Genomic DNA, 21757 nt, shown 5'->3' with positions numbered 1-21757 from the left:
TTGGCTGGATGGTCACACTCAAAGAGTTGCGGTCAACGGCTCAATGTCCGAGTGGAGACCTGTGATGAGCGGCATACCTTAGGGGCTGGTACCGGGACCAGCACTGTTTAACATCTTTGTTGGCAATATGGACAGTGGGATTGAGTGCACCCTCAGCAAGTTTGCCAACGACACCAAGCTGTGTGGTGCGGTTGACACGCTGGAGGGATGGGATGCCATCCAGAGGGACCTTGACAGGCTTGAGAGGTGGGCCCGTGCGAACCTCATGAAGTTCGACAAGGCCAAGTGCAAGGTCCTGCACATGGGTCAGGGCAATCCCAAGCACAAATACAGGCTGGGCGATGAGCAGATTGAGAGCAGCCCTAAGGAGAAGGACTTGGGGGTGTTGGTTGATGAGAAGCTCAACATGACCCAGCAACATGCGCTTGCAGCCCAGAAAGCCAGTCACATTCTGGGCTGCATCAAAAGAAGCGTGGCCAGCAGGTCGAGGGAGGTGATTCTGCCCCTCTGCTCCACTCTCATGAGACCCCACCTGGAGTACTGCATCCAGCTCTGGGGCCCCCAATGTAAGAAGGACATGGACCTGTTGGAGCGAGTCCAGAGGAGGGCCACAAAGATGAACAGAGGGCTGGAGCACCTCTCCTGTGAAGACAGGCTGAGACAGTTGGGGTTGTTCAGCCTGGAGAAGAGAAGGCACTAGGGAGACCTTATAGCAGCCTTCCAGTACCTAAAGGGGGCTTCCAAGAAAGCTGGGGAGGGACTTTTTACAAGGGCATGTAGTGATAGGACAAGGGGTAATGGCTTTAAACTGAAAAAGGGTAGATTTAGATTAGATGTAAGGAAGAAGTTTTTCACTATGAAGGTGGTGAGGCACTGGAACAGGTTGCCCAGAGAGGCTGTGGATGCCCCATCCCTGGCAGTGTTCAAGGCCAGGTTGTATGGGGCTTTAAGCAACCAGGTCTAGTGGTACGTGTCCCTGCCCATGGCAGGGGGATTGGCACTAGATGATCATTAAGGTCCCTTCCAACACAAACCATCCTATGATTCTATGAAACCAGCTGTACTGTATCACCAAGTGTAGCCTTAGACAAGCTCCAGTATATAACATCGTATCTTAACAAGCTGAATACCCATTATAAGAAGATACACTTGATTCCCTAAATTCCAAAAATTAGTGGATCATCATTGCTTTATATGTAGCTATGGAGAAATGTGATCAGACATGAACTATTCCATAGAAAAACAGTCACTACTGTTATTTGTGGTTTCTTTTACTGCAAGAGATAAGTGCATTTCTATAAGGCTGAACAGAAGGCTCTGTTTTTCAAAATTCCTTAAATAGTATATTAAGTTCAAGCTGAAAATCTACTTTGGAGTGGCACAACAACTATTTTCTCCAATGCCTCTTTACAGACATTTTAATTCATAAAAATTGGCTGAAAACAATCAAGTTGATAGAAGGCAATTATGCAAAGAATTGCAGGGACAAAGCTTTCTACATATTTTAATAACATATTTAAAATCATCTGAATGACAAAGTACACCAGATCATTTTTGCCTGAATCATGTATCGAGAGCCTCATATATTTACAATTAATTTGCATTAGACATCTTCATCGAGACACACTTTTATCCTTTTCCTTTTTTTTCAGATAAACTTCAGTTCAATCTCAGCATAACATCTAGCACTTTCACACTGAAGTACTATGACTAGTGCCAATATGCAAAGGTCACACTGTAATGCAAATATGGTATTTTACATTGGTATCAAGTTTTCTTCCTTGAAATTCTCCTATTTGCAGTTCTGAAGAGAAGTATTTCCGTAAGAAGCCGTATCAAAGCAGCCTTTGCAGTCGGCAATAGTCTTCTCCCCTTTTCAATGTCTGGATTTCTTCCCTACTCAAGTTTTCAAAAATGAAAAAAATTTAAAAGGAAGATATTTAGATGAAGCTGTAAGTAATGTGACCCAAAAACATAACTCTCTTGGTTTTCTATAGCTTTCCAAAATATATTCAGACTGTCACACCAAGCCTATTTAAAAGACAAAAATGTGTTTTGAAAGACAAGTTATTTGTAAGCTTCTAAATTCTACTTTGTTTAGCTAGGTAATGATTTCTTTTCTAATCCTAGATGCTCAGATCTTCTTGCAGGCCAAAGCCTATATCAGTAAGGATTCCAAAAAAGAGGATGGATGCTGAGCAGTAGAATTCAAACTAATTACATCACCTGAGAGAATCATGGTTATTGCCAGATAAAATACTACTTTCTCCATTCTAACTAGCTTTTATTGTGACTACCACTGCTTAAGGCTGCCAAATAATTTTTATTTTGGGTGGTGCAAAGAAAATGCTCTAGATGCAAGTGAATTAACAAGTGAAACGTGACTCCAGCCATCATAACATTAGGCCTTGCGACTTTTCCAAGGGTGCAATATTTGAACAGTCAGTACACTGCTCCACTTAGAGTTCTACAGGCTTCAGATATTACCATGTTTTGGAAACCTGAAAACAACCTGTGCCATGATAAACCAAGACTTGCCATTTCAGAGGAAAACCAGCAGAATGGATAGAGTATATGATCTACCTACAAAGCACCTCTAATGAGATAACTCAACTTTTTGCTGACCAATGTTAGGGAAAGGGAGAGGGAGATTATTGGTGGGTACCTAAACAGGAAGATGGGCAGATGAAATGTACAACTCTAGTCTCACGGAAGTACATGAAGAGACACGCAGCAATAAGACCCTGACAGTTAGTTATTCCTCATGACAACCAGATGAGTCGTTTATTGAAAGCTTGATAACAGCTCAGAAGAACACTAAGGAGCTTCATCTCTAACAGTCAATGAAAAAATGAACGACATTTAAAATGCTTTTGAGTAAGCCTTTTCCACAGAGATTTTTCAATATTATTGAATTGAAAATTTCTGTCAGAAGACAGAGCATATAGGATAGCATACTAGTACCTAGTATGTTGCTAGTGTAGGCAGTTGAGGGTATAAACAAGTCAGTTGCATTAGCAAGCATCTTCGGTAGCAAAGTTCCAACTTGGCCTGAGTTATGTTGAGCCACCATATCAAGAAAAATTTATATTTGGAGGAAGTGCACTCCTAACCAATTGCTTGTGTCTTTGTATGAGAACTCGATGGAACTACCAAGATTCTCAGTTTGCTGACATCTGTGCCTGTCTGCCACATCACTGCTAGCTGCTAACATGGAGCCATTAAGCAACTCTTGACTTCTTCGAAAGGACAGAACCATTACGCACCTTGTATGTGTACTAAGGTCATGTACTCAAGAAAGCTTAACCACCAGCAATTGAGGCACAAATGGCAAAAGAGCTTACCACAGCTTTTTTTTTTAGGAAGTCAGCAGACATACAAAAGCCTGGCAAGGACCAACATTTAGTCAAAATTAAAACTGCCATACCAGAAACTTTCTATGTTATCTTGCCAACAAGAACTACAAGAGTAAACCAAGTAAAATGTTACGGTTACATCACTGTTTTCTGGGGAAAATTAAGATATACAACATATGTTGTTGTAAGACATGTTAGAAGACACTCAATCTCACACAACTGTTGAAAAGTTCACACTACCACGCATTCAAAGAAGAACCTGAAAGCTTATCTGCTGAAGATGAACTCTGCATAATTCAGCTTTTAAACATTATTTTCAATCTTCTAGTCTGGACACTTAGTGAATTATTTTTATACAACCGACTCTTTCGGAGTACTTACAGTCATTACAGGAATGTCTACATTTATTTCCCCTTTCAGAATTATTAATTACACAATATTGGTCAGGCTGATTAAAATAATCACCCTTTTTTTGCTCACAACTTCTTCTGGCTTCCTTCATTACTTAACAGGAAGAAAAAGCCTGGTAAGTAAGTTTTGCTAGAGCATCAGAAAAACAGTTTGTCAAAAGTAAGCAAACTCCATTTTCTGTAGACAATCCCACTAAGAACACCCAGCAACAAAGGCAATCAATGCTCAAAGCAATTAATGACTTCTAATAATCCATTCATTTTAAATAAGATTCATTTATTATTATGAGGTCATACCTCATAACAAGACTGAATCATAAAGACTGAATAGCTAGTCAAAGAATGGTTATTTTTGCTAACGCTAGGCCCCTGTTTTAAAAACATGGTCCATGAATTACCTTTAAGATCCCATAAAAGGTGACAACAAAAACTAGTTCATACATACTATACAATCACCTTATAATGGTGTCTGCATCAAAACCATACAAATATTTGGGGGTGAGAATATGCAGCATAGTAACAGGTGGTTTAGAATCCAAACTGCTATGAATAATTTATAACACTGTGCTTTTGGTCAGTGACATAAACTATGTACTTAGAAATCCATGTTATTATAAACCATCTGCAGTACGTTTATCAATGCAACAATAACATAAAAAGGGTCTGAAGAGAATCAAAAGAACGAATGACCCTTTCTTAGGTGTTAATAAACAGATTCATTCTGTTCCCTGACAACTCAAACTTATGCTGTCAATAACCCAGAAGATAACTGCAGAAGAAAAAACCCAACCTCTGATACTCATGGAGTTGAGGTAGGGGTTCACATTTTGCTTTGTTTTTCAAGTTTAGAAATGGATGCATACAAAGTCATTACAAAGGTGCGAGACAAGCTAGTGCTTCAGCTAACCACAATATATTTAGCACAGACTTTACACAGAGTCTGTGGAAAGGAGCTGGTCAAGCTCCAACTGTTAGGAAAAGAAACAGGAGAGCAAATGCCACTGTCCTACAGCAAAGAAGGAAAAATATGATGCAAATATGGTCAAGGCCTCCTCCCCCATTCTTCATGTCAAGGTCCTAGTGCCTTGGCACTGCCTCCACAGTGGCCTGTAGGACAAAAGAAGAAAGGAAGCCATCACAGACTCCTTGAAGCAGGGGTCTTTAGACGTGCAGATAACTTTACAATTTAAAATTGTGCGTTCTTCCATATTCATTGATTAGCTGTGCTCCAAATCTCATGCTCTTTTGCAAATTGCTCCACTTCTTACTTAGTTCTCCCACTTAGAGCTAAGTTCCTAATGTGCATCCAATTTCTACAGCAGAAGAGGCTTGTTCTCAACTAGCATTTCAGCGGTACCACTAAGTAAGTGAGGTGAATTAAAAAATGTCTTCACAATATTGAGGATTTATCTAAAGGGATTACCAGCAGGTCCTGAAGGCTTAATTTTTTCTGTCACAAAAAACAGTATGTCACTAAACCGGAAGCAAGCATGATACAAACTATTTCAGGGTCCCTGAAGAGAGGCAGAGTTGCTGAGAACCATGTTAGAGCCAACCATCTTTCCTCACAAACTGAGTCATCACTAGCCTATCCAGGAATTACTCCAGTGTACAGATGAGGAAGCATTCTTCTTATCTCCTCCTTCTCTATGGAGCAGGCATACATACACAAGGTGTGGCAGTTGCTAAGTAAGTATCAGATACAAAATTCTGTATTTGCTCTTTTTTTATAAACAAACATTTTAAATAGTCATTATTACAGCTAAAAAATTCAATCACTACTATCCAGGACTAGCTGGCAGATCTTTTCACTCACTTAAGATTCCTTTCTTTTTATAAACTTCTATCCAAATTAATTTAATCCACAAAAGCCCCCACAAAAAACTCCAGCTTGTAAGAACTGTAGTAGAAACACCAAAGATGAAGGTGCCATGATGTTGATAGGAATTTTGTGATCAAGTCCAGTTGTCACACCCAGAGTCACTCTTAGTAGAGCCACGGCTGGGAGGCAGAAGTTATGTTCCCTTTTATGTATTGCAAATCTCAGCACAGAAAGAGGATTTTGAAAGGCCCAGAAATTTTTCATTTGGCACTTATTGCATCTAAATAGCTGAATGAAAGTGATGCCTCTCAGCAATGGCATTTAGCAGTGTAAAGGGTATAATAACAACATCAGCTTCACACCTTGCATTAAATGTGCTTAACAGACTAAGTAGATGCAACTGCTTGCTTTCCACTCAGTTATCAAACATGCACGAGATACTGTAAAATAAAGACCATGCTACCCTCTCAGTCCCCAAAACACTCTCCAGATCAGAACTGCAAACACTGCAGGATGAAGTGGGGATGTTGACACTGCTTACACTTGTGGATTTTTTTCCTGAGCATGAACCATGAATTTCTTGCCACAGATTAGGTGGCTATCGTAAGATTGGGTTCAAAAACAGCATAAGCACATTCAGGTAAGAAAAATCCATTAACCATTCTTAATAGAAACAGCCTAATTTAAAAAAAAAAGTTATGGGGAGCCACAGAATGCTAGACATAATGACATTTCACAGATTGTATTCCCAACACGCATTCCCTGTCCTTATATATTTATTCACTGCTGGCTACTGTTGTAGGCAGACTGATCCAGATGTCTGTTTTCATGCTCTCACAAGACAACCCCCCAACAGTTCCAAGTCAGGATAAAATTAGAACTACTGCTCAACCACTCCAATTTAGCTAAAGCATAAGGAGGACTGATTTCTTCTCTGCAACAGTTGTACCCTGGACACCTGTTTAAGTTAGTACAAGCTGCAGAGGAAGGCAAAGTTTAACCATAAGTGATTGTTTTCCCCATAAATTATTCTTAAATGTATTACTTCCTTTGAAGAACAAGCAATTACAGTTAAGATTTATTGATTTCATAATTCCACTTAGAGAACTAAATTTAAAATAAACGAACCCCAAGAAAGTTCAGTATTCTATGAAGCGGATGTTTAAATAATCTGACTAGCTGATACCTCTCTGCACTATTCATAGTGAAAGGATTTGTTAAACTCAAAACGTGAGGTACCATCTTCTGAAAGTAATTCTGAGTCAAACAAGAAGCTGAGATGGTTAGTTCTGGAGAGTGACACTAAAACTGCTGTAAAAAATAGAAGAAAAGAAGAAGAAAACTTGCTACAGGTGCATCAGTCTGAAAGAAGAGCTGCTGATGTACCTTGATGTACAAGGGCTTGGCTTACCATGGAACTTCAAATCCCATAGATTGTTTCTTTCCAGACACTGTCATTTTGGTAATATTTGGCACAATTTCGGATTCCATTCTGGCTGACTGGGAATCCCTTGTTTTTCCTAGTAATAGACAAAAAGTAAGTTTGAACTTAAGGTTGTGACTAAAAGGTGTTAAATATAAAGTTTAACAAGTTACATTACTTCTCTTCAACCCAAAAGGTACCAGTCTGTGATGATGCATTCTCACACTTCAGTGTCTTTCTTGCATATATTACATATTTATTCAAAATAATCTACAGTTATATTTAGTGTGAAAATGTCATCTTTATCTCCAAGCATTGACATGACACTTACAGCATTCAAAACCTTTACTCACAGCAGTTCTGCAGGATGCCAGCAGCATTTCATGCAATAGGAGGATGAAGAAATGCTTTGCAGCTGCTCACTAGCTGATTAGGTTAATACTTATTTTGAGTTTTTCTTTTGCCTTAACATTGTTGAGCCGCAAGGCTACTGGAAGGTAAAAAAAGTATGTCTACCTCAGGTACTGCTAGCAGCAGCACAAGCTACGTGTGGGCTACCAGGCCTTCCCTGAAACCTGGAAACAGAGTCGTCTCGTACTGAATTACACTGAAGAAGCCAAGCAATACCCAAAAGCTAGCTAATTTAAAGGTTATTTAGAAATAATTACAAGTATTGAGTAACTTAATTACTTTCAAGGTATCCATTTTTACCATAACTTCACAATTACAGTAAGGTTCATTCTTAATTTTGTGAAACTACAGTTTCACAACTAATAGCACTACAGTGCTATTAGTTTTTTGTGAAGCTGTAAAAAAAAAAAATTTACACTGGTGAGGAGGAGTTTAAATAAAAGAAGTAAACTAGCTCTTTTCTTTCCACAATTCCCTCTTTAATATGTCAGGATCCCTTCTCCCTTCAAGGAAAGAGACTTCCAGCTTTACAGCTTGAGTGACAGCAGCTGTACCTTGTGTTATGAAGGATGTTTTACACACAGGAAAGCAAAACAATAACATGAATTCAGAATTAAGCTGCAAGTTTTAAACAATTTTCACCTACAGCTGTATTTCAAAAATAGAAAAATGACGCTACTCCTCCAGTAACAGACCAATTCAGATAGTCAGAGCCAAGTGAAAACTTATTTTGAATAACAAGTTAATCTTTTAAGTATTTTAGATTACTACTGTAAGATGAACTGTTGGAGTCACTTGGTCCTACTCACTTAGGTTAACTCCTGCGTTCTAAAGTATGACAGCTACACCTTTAAAACCACAGAATCATATTGCTTTACAGGTTATATATAAGTTGTGGTCAATGTTGCTGAAGATTTCAGGCAAGGAAACAGAATACCACAGACGTGTCTATAATAGACAGCATACAAAAAAGCTGTTGTGCAACTTTTTCTAAACAATCACACTACAGATTGAGACATTCTTATTTAACTGATGACTTGGTCTTCATCTCCCTCATTTGTCTTATCTGCTGATATTTTATTTATATGCCACCTGAACATCTCTGGAAGAAATAGTCTGTGTGTGTATTATTAATATTTGCATACCAAGTACACTGTAAATAAGGCAAAACAGTAAGAGAAATAAAGGCAACAGCACAAATCATAGTTTACAATAATCATAAATTATGTAACTGACAAACAGATAGCAAAGATTCAGAATATGAAATTCTCAGAGCACTGGACAAGGACTACTAGTTAAGCACAAATATTTTGTTTCATCTTGAAGCTCCTACATAGATCACCTACAGCATTTTTTTAATAAGTAATCACTTCAGTTACAGTAAAAATTACATTACTTTTGTTGCCAACTTGGTATGTTTTTTCCCACTTCAATTCTAACAATTTTCAAGCAGCCATCATTTTCAACTGCCAGTTAAACATGAATGCTTTACATGTCATTTGAAAGCTGAATTACAGTTATTTCTCAGAAAATACCATGTTTGAAATCTGGCTGCTAGGAACTAAAAGTTACAAAAAACACAATGAAATTGAAATGAGGTTAGTTGAAAGACACCAAGATAACAATTCATATCATATAACTTGAAAATAACTTGCAATCTCTTAGCAATATTTGCTACTTATGATCCAAAAGCAAGTCAAAGGTTTTACAAAAGACATCTTCTCTAATCAATTCAGAAATTAAGCTTCACTCTGTACAAATACTGTTGGGATGTTTGACACTGATTCAAAGTTAAATGTGCAAGGAGACAAAATACATTCAATGAATCAACTATTTGACTCAGAAAACACAGAAATTTAAAACCAGAGATTAGGAAACACTAAAAGTTGAAAGAAGATACTGTCCTGGTTTTGGCTGGGATAGAGTTAATTTTCTTCCTAGTAGCTGCTATAGTGTTATGTTTTGGATTCAGTGCCAGAAGAATGTTGATAACACACCGATGTTTTCAGTTGTTGCTAAGTACTAAGTCAAGGATTTTTCAGCTTCTCATGCCCAGCCAGCAAGAAAGCTGGAGGGGCACAAGAAGTTGGCACAGGACACAGCCAGGGCAGCTGGCCCAAACTGGCCAAAGGGGTATTCCATACCATGGGACGTCATCCCCAGTACATAAAGTGGAGGGAGTTGGCCTGGGGGGATTGCTGCTCAGGAACTAACCGGGCATCGGTTGGCAAGTGGTGAGCAACTGCATTGTGCATTACTTGTTCTGTATATGCCAATTTTTTTTATTATTATTATTATTGTCATTTTATTACCGTTATTTTTTTTTCCTTTCTGTCCTAGTAAACTGTCTTTATCTCAACCCATGAGTTTTACTGGGGTTTTTTCCGCCAATTCTTTCCCCATCCCACTGGGGGGAGAGGGGGAAGGGAGCGAGCAAGTGGCTGTGTGGTGCTTAGTTACTGGCTGGAGTTACACCACAACAGGTACAAAAATAAAATTACAAAGAGCAAGAAAAAGTAAAGTAATTGTCCATCGACAGCAGGGTTTCTTCTTTAATTATTTATTTTTATAAAGCTCCAATACTTCAGTATAGGCACAACAAGGAAGCAGACCAGGATCATGTAAAGACAAACCAAACCATAGAAGATAATCCTGGAATGGCGACATTCAAATAGATGCAAAGACAACACAAGATTATTAGTAACACTACTGACAGAAGTGTCAAATATCATTTTCTGACTTCAACATTCAAGAAGCGCATTGTGCACTGCAGGCATCATTAAAGATTAATAATTATGGGCTTCATTACAAATGACACAAGGCCAGGAAAGGAGTATACTTTACTATCTAATCCACAGGGCACTGAAAAAAGCCACATGATAAATTCTTATCTGCTTTGTCAGGCAAAGCAAAAGCTATTCAGCACTTAACAGATCGTATGCAAATCCTTAAACTGCACCTTGGAACTAAAAGGAAGTCAATGCACAATGCTGATATGATTCTTAAAACACTTCTTAATCAACAAGCAGAGTATCCTATGGAAACTGAAGTGCACTACAAACCTGGAAAAATGTAGCTGCAGTAATCCCAATCTGATTAGGACAAGAGCAGCTGTGAAGAAAACCAACCTCTTAAGGGAAAGGATATAAAGAATATATAAATTTTTGCCAAGAAAACCTTCATAAAGTTCTTCATGCCTACTGCCATTTGGACATTCTTAAACACATACCTAAGTAATTCAATGACAATACGTTTCCTAAATGAAGAGTATACATAAAATAAAAACAAAAGACAAACATATCTTTCAAAACTCCTGAAGAAGCCCCAATAGCTCCTTGCTACATTTCACTACTCTAGCATTGCAGAAAGTAAAAATAAGAGTGGATTACATGCAAGTAAATTCACTGATTGGCCAATGGTGTCAAATTGCAGAGCAAGAGATTTTACTCAACAGGACACTCCATAAAAATTCTGGCATTTCACTAACTTAATACTAGGAAAATTAAAGAAATTTTCCTTCCATGAAAACAAAGCATACATTCATCAATTATAAAAATGTAAAAGTTGTCAGCATGATAGTTCTCACAATTCAGAATGTTTAAAACCCAAAACTTCTAGCCTATTTTAAGCAGTTTTCAGACAGGTATTTGGTATTTAGACTGCTCTGACAGAGTACCTACACTAAAGCATACTGTAGCTACAAGTCAAACACTATTACAAAACAGAACATGCACTGATGCACCTTGTCTCAGTATTAAATTAGGATGAGCCTAATACCAAAAGGGACAGACTTGCACTGACTGTACTCCAGTACAACTATGGCAGTGGGTGACAACTTGACAATCAAAGCTCTCTTCCCTTCATTATTCTTCTCTTTGCTTTTACCCTTCCTGTGACTGCCAGTTGGTCTTCTGACTTAAAGGCCTTTTGATTTAGTCAAAAAGTATTACTAATGACACCTGCTGTAACTTCAAAATTATTAAAAGTACAACCCCAAAATCTGATGGCACAATAAAGTTATTGGCAGACTGATACACAGGACACAGACACATATATATGCAGGAAGCAAGTAAAACATAGGGACAGTCTTTAAAAATGAAAACACTCTCTCTGGATGTTCAAGCTGGAATAGCAAAAGTGTACGGACACAGTCAATCATCTTCCCTTACTGTAAGCAACTCCCTAGATTTTGGATTTCCTTTGTAAAAATGGTTGTAAGGAGTACCTGTAAAAGATTCAAAAAAACAAATCAAGAGATTATTTTGGCTTCTTTATCATACATAACAGGCTTAAGAAGTTCTTTTTTCAGTTTTAGTTCGTTTATATACTTACATTGAAAGTAACAAGAAGATAAAAATTGGTCTTTTCTCTAATTCTGTTGCAGGTATGGAAGTTATGTTTCAGTTCTTGGAAGAGTGGATTGTCAGTCTACTCTGTTCCCAGGTAGTTTAGAGGCGCATAAAAGCAACAGGAGTTTGTTAAACAACCACCAGCTCAAGAAAGACATGTTGATACCAAGTGAAGCAGGGATATTGGCATATTGAAGAAATGCACACTAGCAGTGGGTATTTAAATCCACACTGGCTTCATTCAGATGGCCATACCTTTTTAACAATAGAAACAAAACGCCACTGTTTTTGATTCGTATACACAGTGGCTTCTCCTCCCAATTTGTCTTCCCCTCATCAAACTGTATAATGGCACTGAAACTTTAAGCTCAAGTACACCATTGCACAAAGAAGCCTGCTTCTGATAAAATGAACCAGATTTTTAATATGCCTGAATTCAGCTTGAAAAACAAGAAAGGAAAAATGTCAACACGTTAGGCATGCCTTGAGTCCATGCTTTTTCAGATAGCAATCCCATTTAAATAAATCCATGTCTACACACAAAACAACTGCTAGCAGTGTACCAGCACAGGCAAAGGAATGCACCTCCAAGGGAATGATGTGTTAATTAACTGTGGCAAACTGCAGTTTCTTTTTCTTTAAAACTTTAAGGCATTTACATGCTTTTGAAGTTTTTACTTGGTTTATATTGATTCTTCTATTTTCAAAAGTGGTATGAGCACTTAAAAAAGGCAGCTGCATGCTATTTCAATTTTGAATGGGGCTGGGGAGCCTAGATACTATTGACACTTAATAACAGAATTCATTTACTTCAGCAGGTCCTCCTAGCACTGTCTAAACCAGCACTGCCATGGAAAAATATACATGTAACACCATGCCTTCTGATCTAGAAGATACGGTTTGCATCCCTTACTCTGCTGCAGACTTTCTATATAACCACAAGCAAGCCACTTACACCTTTATCTACTGATTATACAGCAACAGCCACCAATTGCATAAAAGAAAAAAGAGAGTGCACTTTTTTGTGCTGGTTTTGTGCACCATGTCATGAGCTTGTTCTAAGTATGTTTCGTGACTCACTGATTAAAAAAAGCAATGTATTTTTTGCTTACATTACTGGCAGTGCAACTATTGAGTGTATTAGTAACAACAGCACAGACAAGACAGAATCTGTCTGAAAAGAAGATTTAATAACTGAGGCCTCTATCAAGATAATACTTCCCTTCCTATATGCTGTGCTATGATTTTAAACTAATTTTAAGGCCCTATAATTGTGAAAATATTCCAAATATGGACTACATGAGAAACAGATGCACAGATGCCAGCCTGATTACATACAATTTCATGCTCAGAAGCATGTATCACCTGTTTGCCCACACGTATGCAGGTTTATATTAACATCTAATATATCCATCATTGTAATCAGCTATTTGAACATTTTGACTATAACAAACCCCAGCTGACAAATTTCAAACCATATATCCTTCTATTTATGCCATAAACCTTGCGAGCTTCTAGCCTTTAATTAAACTTTTAACTTGCCTTAAAAACAGTAGAATTGTATTTTTCTCCCTTCAAATTTCACAGCACACAGGAAAAACAATAACAGGAGGGAATATAAAAATTTGTTGTTAGAGATACACTATTGAATTTTTTTTTTTTTTTTTTTAAATAATTCAACTTAATTATTTGACACTCAAATTCTACAAAATGCTGTGGGACACAGCAGCAACTTGCAGCACATTTTAGTTAAGCTTGCCACAGAGCATACTGGATCTTCAGTGGCAGTGGTACTGAGTATTAGTATTATCAACAAATCACAGTGCTGGGAATATCAGAAGGCCAGGACTCTCAACCACATCCTACCAGTACATAACACAACTACTGAACTTAGAACATCCCAGACGTCCTAAATTTACACAGTTCGCTAACCCTTAAAACATTCTGCCTGCATATAATTTGCCGTGCACTCATCCCTATAGCCCATCATTTAAATTTCTTTGGATGTAACAGATCAGTGACAAAGTCTGCTGCACATGTGAGAAGTTCAACACACAGACATCCTTTCTTATGCAAATATAGAAAGCAATACAGGATAATTGGGAAAGGAAAAATTAAATTATTTAGAAAAGTCTCCCACTCTTCTATGATCCTAGAAACATCAGCAGCCCTCCAAGGAGCACCTCTCATAGCAAAGAAACACCACCTAGCTCTAATAAAAATGTCACATGTGAAAAAAACTCAAAATAAAATGTTACTTTAGTATTTAAATTATAGAGTTCAAAATACACATTTTTTTAGGAAAACATATGCCATAATACTACTATGAACCGCAATATACAAATGGATGCTACCGATCATCCACAGCACTTACAAAAATAATGCAGCAGTCCAAAGTAATAGAAAAGGCAACTTGCTAAGTCACCCCGCAGTGCTGAGACACAGCCATTCTAAAGATACTACTGAAAACAATTCTCCAAACAAGAACACTGAACTTTTTCTTTTTAAAAGAAAGGTTATTTCCTAATAGAAACCACAGTCAGGGGTTTTCCAGGTAACTTCGTCTTGTTGTTATAACTATTACCTTCTCTACAAAGTTTTAGATGGTGAATATGACCTTTTTTTTTTTTTCCCCCCATAAACTGGGACTAGGCATTTTCACTGAAAAATGCTGGGAAAAAAGTCTACTTGCACCTGACTACAAATATTTTTTTTTCATTTTTAAGGTTTGATACAGCAGAAGGCAGGAGGGATACAGAAGGTGTTGAGTGATATTCCAGAGTATCTCCAAGATGGGCCAGTTGTTTGTGGCCCACAACACAGAAACAGCACAACTTGCTACCCCAAGACTGAAGTTCCAGAAACAGTTTGCTTCACTACATGCAGGTGCAACAACTGGATAGGCAGTAGGCACAACCAGAAGGGCTGGGAGCCTCGCCTGTTACAGTTAGCTGGCACTTCTCATAGCTCAGGCTTTATTTTCAATGCTTGCCACTTTCAGCAACTTGAACTCTTTAGTCCAAAATTAATTTGCTCAAGTGAGGTACCTGCCTGGGACTGACTACTTTTTTTTTTTCCTTCCAGACAGGAAGAACAAGGAAACTGGAAGATTAAAGATCAGACAAAACGGTTTATTTTCAAAGGCACCTGAAGCAAATATTACTTGCATAAATTAAATCCTTCAAATGATCTTTTCACCTTCTGAAAATCCACTCAATTAGGCCATAGAAAACAGTTTGCAGATGCTCTTATGGCTTAAGTTTTAACAACTAAATCCCCAAAATGCATCATCAGCATTCAATATGTAGCTGCTGTGGTTGTTATGACCAGACTGGACTCGGTTGTGTCATGAGAGCAAATCCTACCTCTCCTGTGGTCTCCGTAGTTTCCTACCACATCAGTAAACTGGAGGCATGAATCTGCCTCAGATAATCATAAAAAGTAAAGAAAACTGGGAGCAAGAGAAAAAACAAACAGTATAGTGAGCATTGGCAAGCAGCAATACAAGCAGATTATCAAAAACAGACAAGGACTACAAGAATGAAAATCAATAAAGCAGAGAAGATGAAATGAGAGCTGCAGTGACCATGAAAAAATTGACAGTAGTTGACAACCTAACTTGGGGAAAAACTGCGTGTAAAGGAGAGTGACAAGTTATATGCAGAGCTAAACATCAACAAAGGAAGCAGAAGAGTATCAGAACTGAAAATGAACACAAACTATGGGTGGAAAAAAATTAATGTGGAAAATAATCATGGCCAATGACTGGAGAATAGGTAGGAAACTGGGAATGGCTAGATGAGGGATTTGGAATGATAAAGTGGAAAAAATAGAACTGCAGTGAAAAACTTGGAATTACATGAGGAAATGTTGTGTTTAGGACACAAACAGGAATTAAGCAAAAAAACTGGAACACTACTAAATTAGAGAATCAGGACACAGACACTGACATTAGATCAGGTTGAAGCAGATGGGCTGGAATGTGTTAGAACAAGGCAATAACACATTTTCTTTCCTGCCCGGCACTTAGCCAAAATTTCTGGAGTCTCACCATTTCTCTTGTCACCAACACTTCCTCCCCGACTGAAGTCAAATGATACAGAATACAGCAGTCAGCTAGTGCTGTGTTCTCTTACTCTTCTTACCAGAAACAAACACCTTCCCATGGAACTTTTCTGGCCATCAGGACTTAGTCAAGTTACATGTATTCAAATACTCAAACAGCACAAAATTAATGGTACCTATTAAAGCTATTTTTTCTCTGTGACTCTTTATTTCAATCATTCCACTGAATGGTGTTCATTTAATTTAGAATATCTGATGTCCCACAGAAACCTAATATCTCAGAGAATGCTATAATATATATTTTTATATAAAACTTTTTACTGACCTCTATTACAACTGGAAGCATTCAGTGTTTTAGCAAATTAAACTTGTATGTCTCAATATCTGGATGCTTAATACGACATTTCAATCAGCATCTGTTTCTAAGAAGTTATGTTTAAGCAACGCAGGTCAACAAAGGAATGTATAGTTCAGCTATATATGTAGACCATTGGTATGGTCTTTCCAGAAACATGGATAATTGGTCTAGTTTACACTCACAGTTAATATATTAGGGGAAGGAAAGGCACTGTCACCGGAGTAAAACTCTCAAGATTTCCAGTTTCACTAAGCGCACGCCTCCCGTGTAAAAGAACGGAGATCTGCTGCACAGAAAGGCAGACTGGGGAGGGGTGTCTGTTTTCTTCTAGAGATTACACAAACATCAGCTGCCTCCTTTTGATGTTTCTGATACGTAAACATGTAAAGGTCCAATCGGAATTCACAACAATAAAAACAGTGACTTTCTCATCCGTCAAGTTTTTGAAAAGAATGTCCCTGCGGTATTTCTCATGCCTACCACTTACAGTTAAATGGACTAAAATCCAGTCCTTCACATAATCATAACTCAGTACAACTCATCCTGTAACTACTGAAACCTTATTTGTGGGAGGTATATTGCTTTGCACTCTAGCAATGCCAACGATGCTCCTTCTCAATCCGTAACCGAAGCTACAATCTGCTGTAAAAATAATTTATTAGACATTTGCAGTTGTTCTGTAACAGCACCTTTACTCTCCCACACATACACAACCGTAAGTCGTTGGTGGTGTTTTCTAATTCAACGAATTTTTCTTAAATGACTGTGAATTGTCTTTCACCGAGATTTAGAAAAAGCTCAGTCTGATATTTCTGAAGTGCAACTTCCTACCATAAATGGTCATGTAAAGAGCAGAGTCAGCACTATGGGCAGGATAACCCTAAAAAGATATCCTCTTTAGCCAGTCACTGAATTGAACAGAATACACAGAGTCCATGCAAATTACCAGAATTTCTGTTAAAACCTTGGCCCAAAATGAGTATGTAAAACTGAAAGTACAACATGTACATTCTATTACAATTATATTGAATTTCCAAAAATAACTAGAGAGCAATTTCAGGTTTAATTCTTAACTAATACTATAATGCCAGAGGATGGTGCTATTTGCCTGCACATCATCCAGGTAATTCAGAAACACCACCATGCCTCTTACATGTTGACGTTCCCTATGCAAGTACATTCCTGTTGATTGTATTGCAGGAGTGCAAGGCATTTTGCAAAAGAAAGTTTTCCTGATCCACAACTTCTATTTATGCACCAAAATTACTTCAGTATGAAAGAGCAGTTTAAATATAAGAACAGTGAACAAGAAAATCATACCAGCAAACTGGTAGTATAGAAAAAAGTAAAATCATCTTACATCTGTTCAAATCTTCCACAACCATTCTGCAAACTTTCTCCAAAAGCTTAATGAGGTGGCCTTTTAAAGTTGCAGAAGAAAAAAAAAAATGTATTTACTAGTCCAGTACAATTAAGTATGTTGAAGCTGCAAGTATTTTCAGCGTTTATAAGTTCTGGAAAATTGTATTTTGCAAACTTTTAGTGCAGTGACAACTTCAAGGTAAGATAAGCTAAAACCTTACTTAATTTAGGTTCTGTGAATTCTCAACTCTCCCACTCTGCTGGTGAAATTATAACCACACTAGACCGTGATTGGGCCAGAAGATGACGTATCTGTGGGAGAATCAATGAATTTTTTTCTTAAAATTTTGTCAGTCAGATTTGCAAGTTTTGACTTGTCCACACATTCACTTTTTTATTTCTCTGCAAAGTTAGCCTCATATAAGAAAAATACACCTACTTGATGCCCCTCCTTGATTTCAGGGATGGCAGTGCAGATTGCAGTGTCACAGCATACAGCAGATTTCAGAGTGGAAGATTTGTGGCTTCAGAGGACCAAAAGAACAACCTAATCATATATCAAGAATTTAACAGCTACTGAAAAAGGCAGTTTAGGAACTTGTAAGACATGATTTCAAAGAATCAAAAGATGTTCAACAGATTGAGTATGGTTTAAAAGAAAAAAATAAACAAACCCAAAATCAAAAAGGTCCACCAGTACAGCAATTATTGAAAACACTATGTATACCCCCCCCCCCCCTTACTGTAAACTCAACACAAATGCATTTAATAACAAAAAAACAGGAATTGTTCATGAGTACAAGGGAGACAGACTCACTGACTGACGTTAACTTTTGCATTTCTGCTTGCAAGGTTATGGTAATTAAATAGTAAATCCTCAGAAATGTCCCCTTTTAGTCTGTGGTCTCTTCCTTAAAAAGACAAAAGATAGACATACTCTACTTACATATTTTACAAAAAGTCAGCCAAAGACTCCAATTTTGAAAGCCTTTCCTATAATGAAGGTGAAAGGAAATGACAGTATGCATTAGAATTTCACTAAGGGTAAAGACAGTAGGAATGGTGGCACAGGATTGCCAACAGAAAGTGGACTGAAAAGACAGAAGCACATTATGTGGAACAGTTCATATTTCAAGCATTTTTACTTTGCATCGTGACAAAATTGACTTCTTGATCATCCTCACCATGCCCACCACCTCCTAATCAATAAAGATAGAGACATATTCCCAAGCCAGTAGTTAGGGCACTTCTCGGATCTGGTAAAACTAGGCACAAAGGCCTTACTATAACCAACAGAAACTGTAGATGATATATGTATTATCCACACCACAGTAAATGTTCAGACTCTTGACAGTTTCGGGTTTGGGGGTTTTCTGCACTTTGGCGAGCTACAATCTTGAATTAAAATTTATTTCACTACAGACTACTAATCAGCTTTGGGCTTGAGCCTCAACAGCCATCTTCTTTGGGGGATGTTCAGTATTTGTTCATACACGAAATTCTAAGCAGACCTATCTTGCATTTTAGGTACAAATACTTAAATGCTAGTTAAATTCTATGGTCCATAACCATAGCAGAGACTTGAACTCAACAAGAACTGCTTCAGGACATTGCTCTGCTTCCATTAAGACAGTATCTTTTTCTTCAATAGCAATTTTCTAAGGTACAAAGATGAACAAAGTTACAGAACTTTTTCTACATGAACCATACATATTCTTATAAAAAACTATGTACCAAAGAGTACAGCAACTCTATATTGAAAACTACAATTAGATACAAGAACACAAACAAAAAGTTGTTGCCAAAAAAAAAAACAAAAAAACAAAACAAACTGTAATATGGTGAAAACTGTTGGGCTGTTATAAATCCCAAAATAAAAATCATTAAAAGATATTATTTTGACCAGAGAAATTAGACACAGTCATTTTCCAAAATGTCACAGAACAATGTTTAGTGCTTGTGCTTCTTGACCATGAGTGATTTTAATAAATTGAGGAAACTGACAAGGAAAAAGCTGACAGTATTCACCAGAATGGAAATAATGATGCTGGAAGGCATGCTCCAATGAAGATGAAACCAGTAAAACACAACACTGACATTTTACAAGGTTGCCTGCTGTGCAGAAATGGTCACATTCTATGCAAGGCCTCCAGCTCAGTGAATAAGCAACGCCTTTTACTCTGGATAGAAAAAAGCTTCCAAAGAAACATGAATAAGCTGTGAAACGGGAGCCAGCATGTTACATGTAATAGGTGCTCTCACTTTTTAAGGCAGTCTAGCAGAACAGTTTCTGCCCATGTGCCCCCAAGACAATGGGAATTTTTTTCAGAGCACGTATTTGTAGCGGTGCACATGGATGCCTTTACTTAAGATAAGTAGCTAAGTATTGTAAATAAATTTTTTAAAGAAAAAAACACAACGTTTGCTCACATGAACCAATAATACACCTGACAGAATGATGCAAAAGGTACCTCTGATAGCTGATGAGCCCAAACTACAGAAGAACTGCCACACCTAGCAGCTGATAAGCCCCTGATTACAAAAGAGCTGTATTAAAAACATGGAGGATAGAGTAGAAGATATGATATTTTACAGGGTTTTACAGAACAGCGTAGCTCAAAGGTACTGTGAGCTGAAAATCCTATTCTTTTGCTATTCCAACCAGTCTCTTAATATCCAAACCTTAAGAAGCTACTGGAAATGTACAACCTTGTAAAAAGTTAAATTGATACATTAACTGAGTTTATTTTAAAAAGCTGTGAATCTTAAATAGTTTAATGCATACATTTAGAAGCCACCTGAACAATTACTTTGAAGATAAAAATGTTAGATGTGTTCAGATTTCTATTGTTTTTAATGTATCAGAAAGAATAAATGTTAAGAAAGGACAGGTTGGAAACAAAAGGCATTAAAAATGCATTGTGCTCCTTTGCACATGTAAATTAGGTAAAGTTAAACATTTCACACAATCTGTTCAAAGGAAATTTGCTGAGTGAACATACACCTTTCATAGTACTCGTTGTACTAGGACTAAATGTAAAATAACGAAGCAAAACATATACACTTATCAAAACCAAGCAAAATAATTAACAAGGTGCTGATTTTCCTTTGGGGTTTTTTCCTCCAAATTAGAGGCTAATATTGATCACGTACTGGCTTTTCCCCTCCTTAACTATTCCAAGATTTCAGATTAAGGGGTGGTGTTTTATGCCATTAGATCAATTTTTCCGTTATTCCAACTACAAAATATTAAGTAGCTTTTTAAAAAAATTTAACCGCAGGAACATAATTCTTAATTAAGATACTGCTTAACATCAGAACATCTTCCCATCATCATCAGAGTCCTACTCCTCTCCTTAATACAATTTTCCACTCATGGTAGAGCATCAGAAGAAAAACAGAGGGAAATGAGGCTTAAAGTCCGGTCACGTTCTTATCTACCAGTTGTTGGTACTATGTCCATAATAATGGGATATATGAAGATGTGTTACTCCATACGTGACTTCTCTCTAATAGAAGAGGCCTTGACTGGTCATAATTATTCTAGAGAACCAGCATTTTATTCTACCTTACTACTGGGATTCAAAGCTCAGCTTTCTGCGACAGCTAACTACATCATGACCAGCAGCTCTTGCTGGTACACTTTCCAGATACTCCTGTGCTATTAAAGACTTCTTCTGTATGTACCTCCTAAACTTGAGCAACTCCTGCCATTTGGAAAAAAAAAAGACTACAATCTTAGTTTTGTCCTCAGTGCTACACAGATGAAAGTTCAATAGATAATACACAAACCTACTCAACAGCAGCTGTCTTTAATAGAAGACAAATAATAGCTAAATACATCCAAAGGAGAGGATGACCACATTCTCAAAGCATGGCTTGAGATGCAAGCTGTTAGATAAAGCAGTTTGAAACTACCAAGGCATACTTTACTGCCACATAATTTTGAGTTTGTTTCTGTCAAATTTTCTATTTGTCTTCTCTGTCATATCAACAGCCTTCAATATCTACTTTTGCTGCTTCTTTTAATTCTAATTGTAAGCACTCTGCTCGTTTCCTAAATAAACAAAATTAGTTTGCCACACTGCTGTCTTGCCTTGTTCATATATAGAGTACATTTGAGGAAGGACAAAAATGCAGAGGAAGCAATGGCTATTAAAAAATACAAAGAATACGGGGGGGGGGGGGGGGGGGCGTTTAC

General features: G+C 37.5%; 1 protein-coding gene across 4 annotated transcripts in view; it reads right to left on the bottom strand.

Moving 5' to 3' along the window:
• HBS1L (HBS1-like translational GTPase) overlaps positions 1–21757 on the bottom strand; it is a 67009-nt gene that overhangs the window by 24123 nt on the left and 21129 nt on the right. For 3 of the 4 annotated variants that reach the window (XM_010574658.1, XM_010574660.1, XM_010574659.1), the window contains one exon: positions 7000–7108. The exons of the other annotated variant lie outside the window; for it this stretch is intronic. In XM_010574658.1, coding sequence (XP_010572960.1) covers positions 7000–7108 — 109 coding nt within the window. The remainder of the gene's footprint in view (positions 1–6999; positions 7109–21757) is intronic. 4 annotated transcript variants of the gene reach the window in all.

Source organism: Haliaeetus leucocephalus, unplaced genomic scaffold, assembly GCF_000737465.1.
Source record: "Haliaeetus leucocephalus isolate CR32 unplaced genomic scaffold, Haliaeetus_leucocephalus-4.0 Scaffold450, whole genome shotgun sequence".
NCBI classification, from domain to species: Eukaryota; Metazoa; Chordata; class Aves; order Accipitriformes; family Accipitridae; genus Haliaeetus; species Haliaeetus leucocephalus.
The sequence above is the reverse complement of the archived record's forward strand: the minus strand, read 5'-3'. Positions and strand labels throughout refer to the sequence as shown.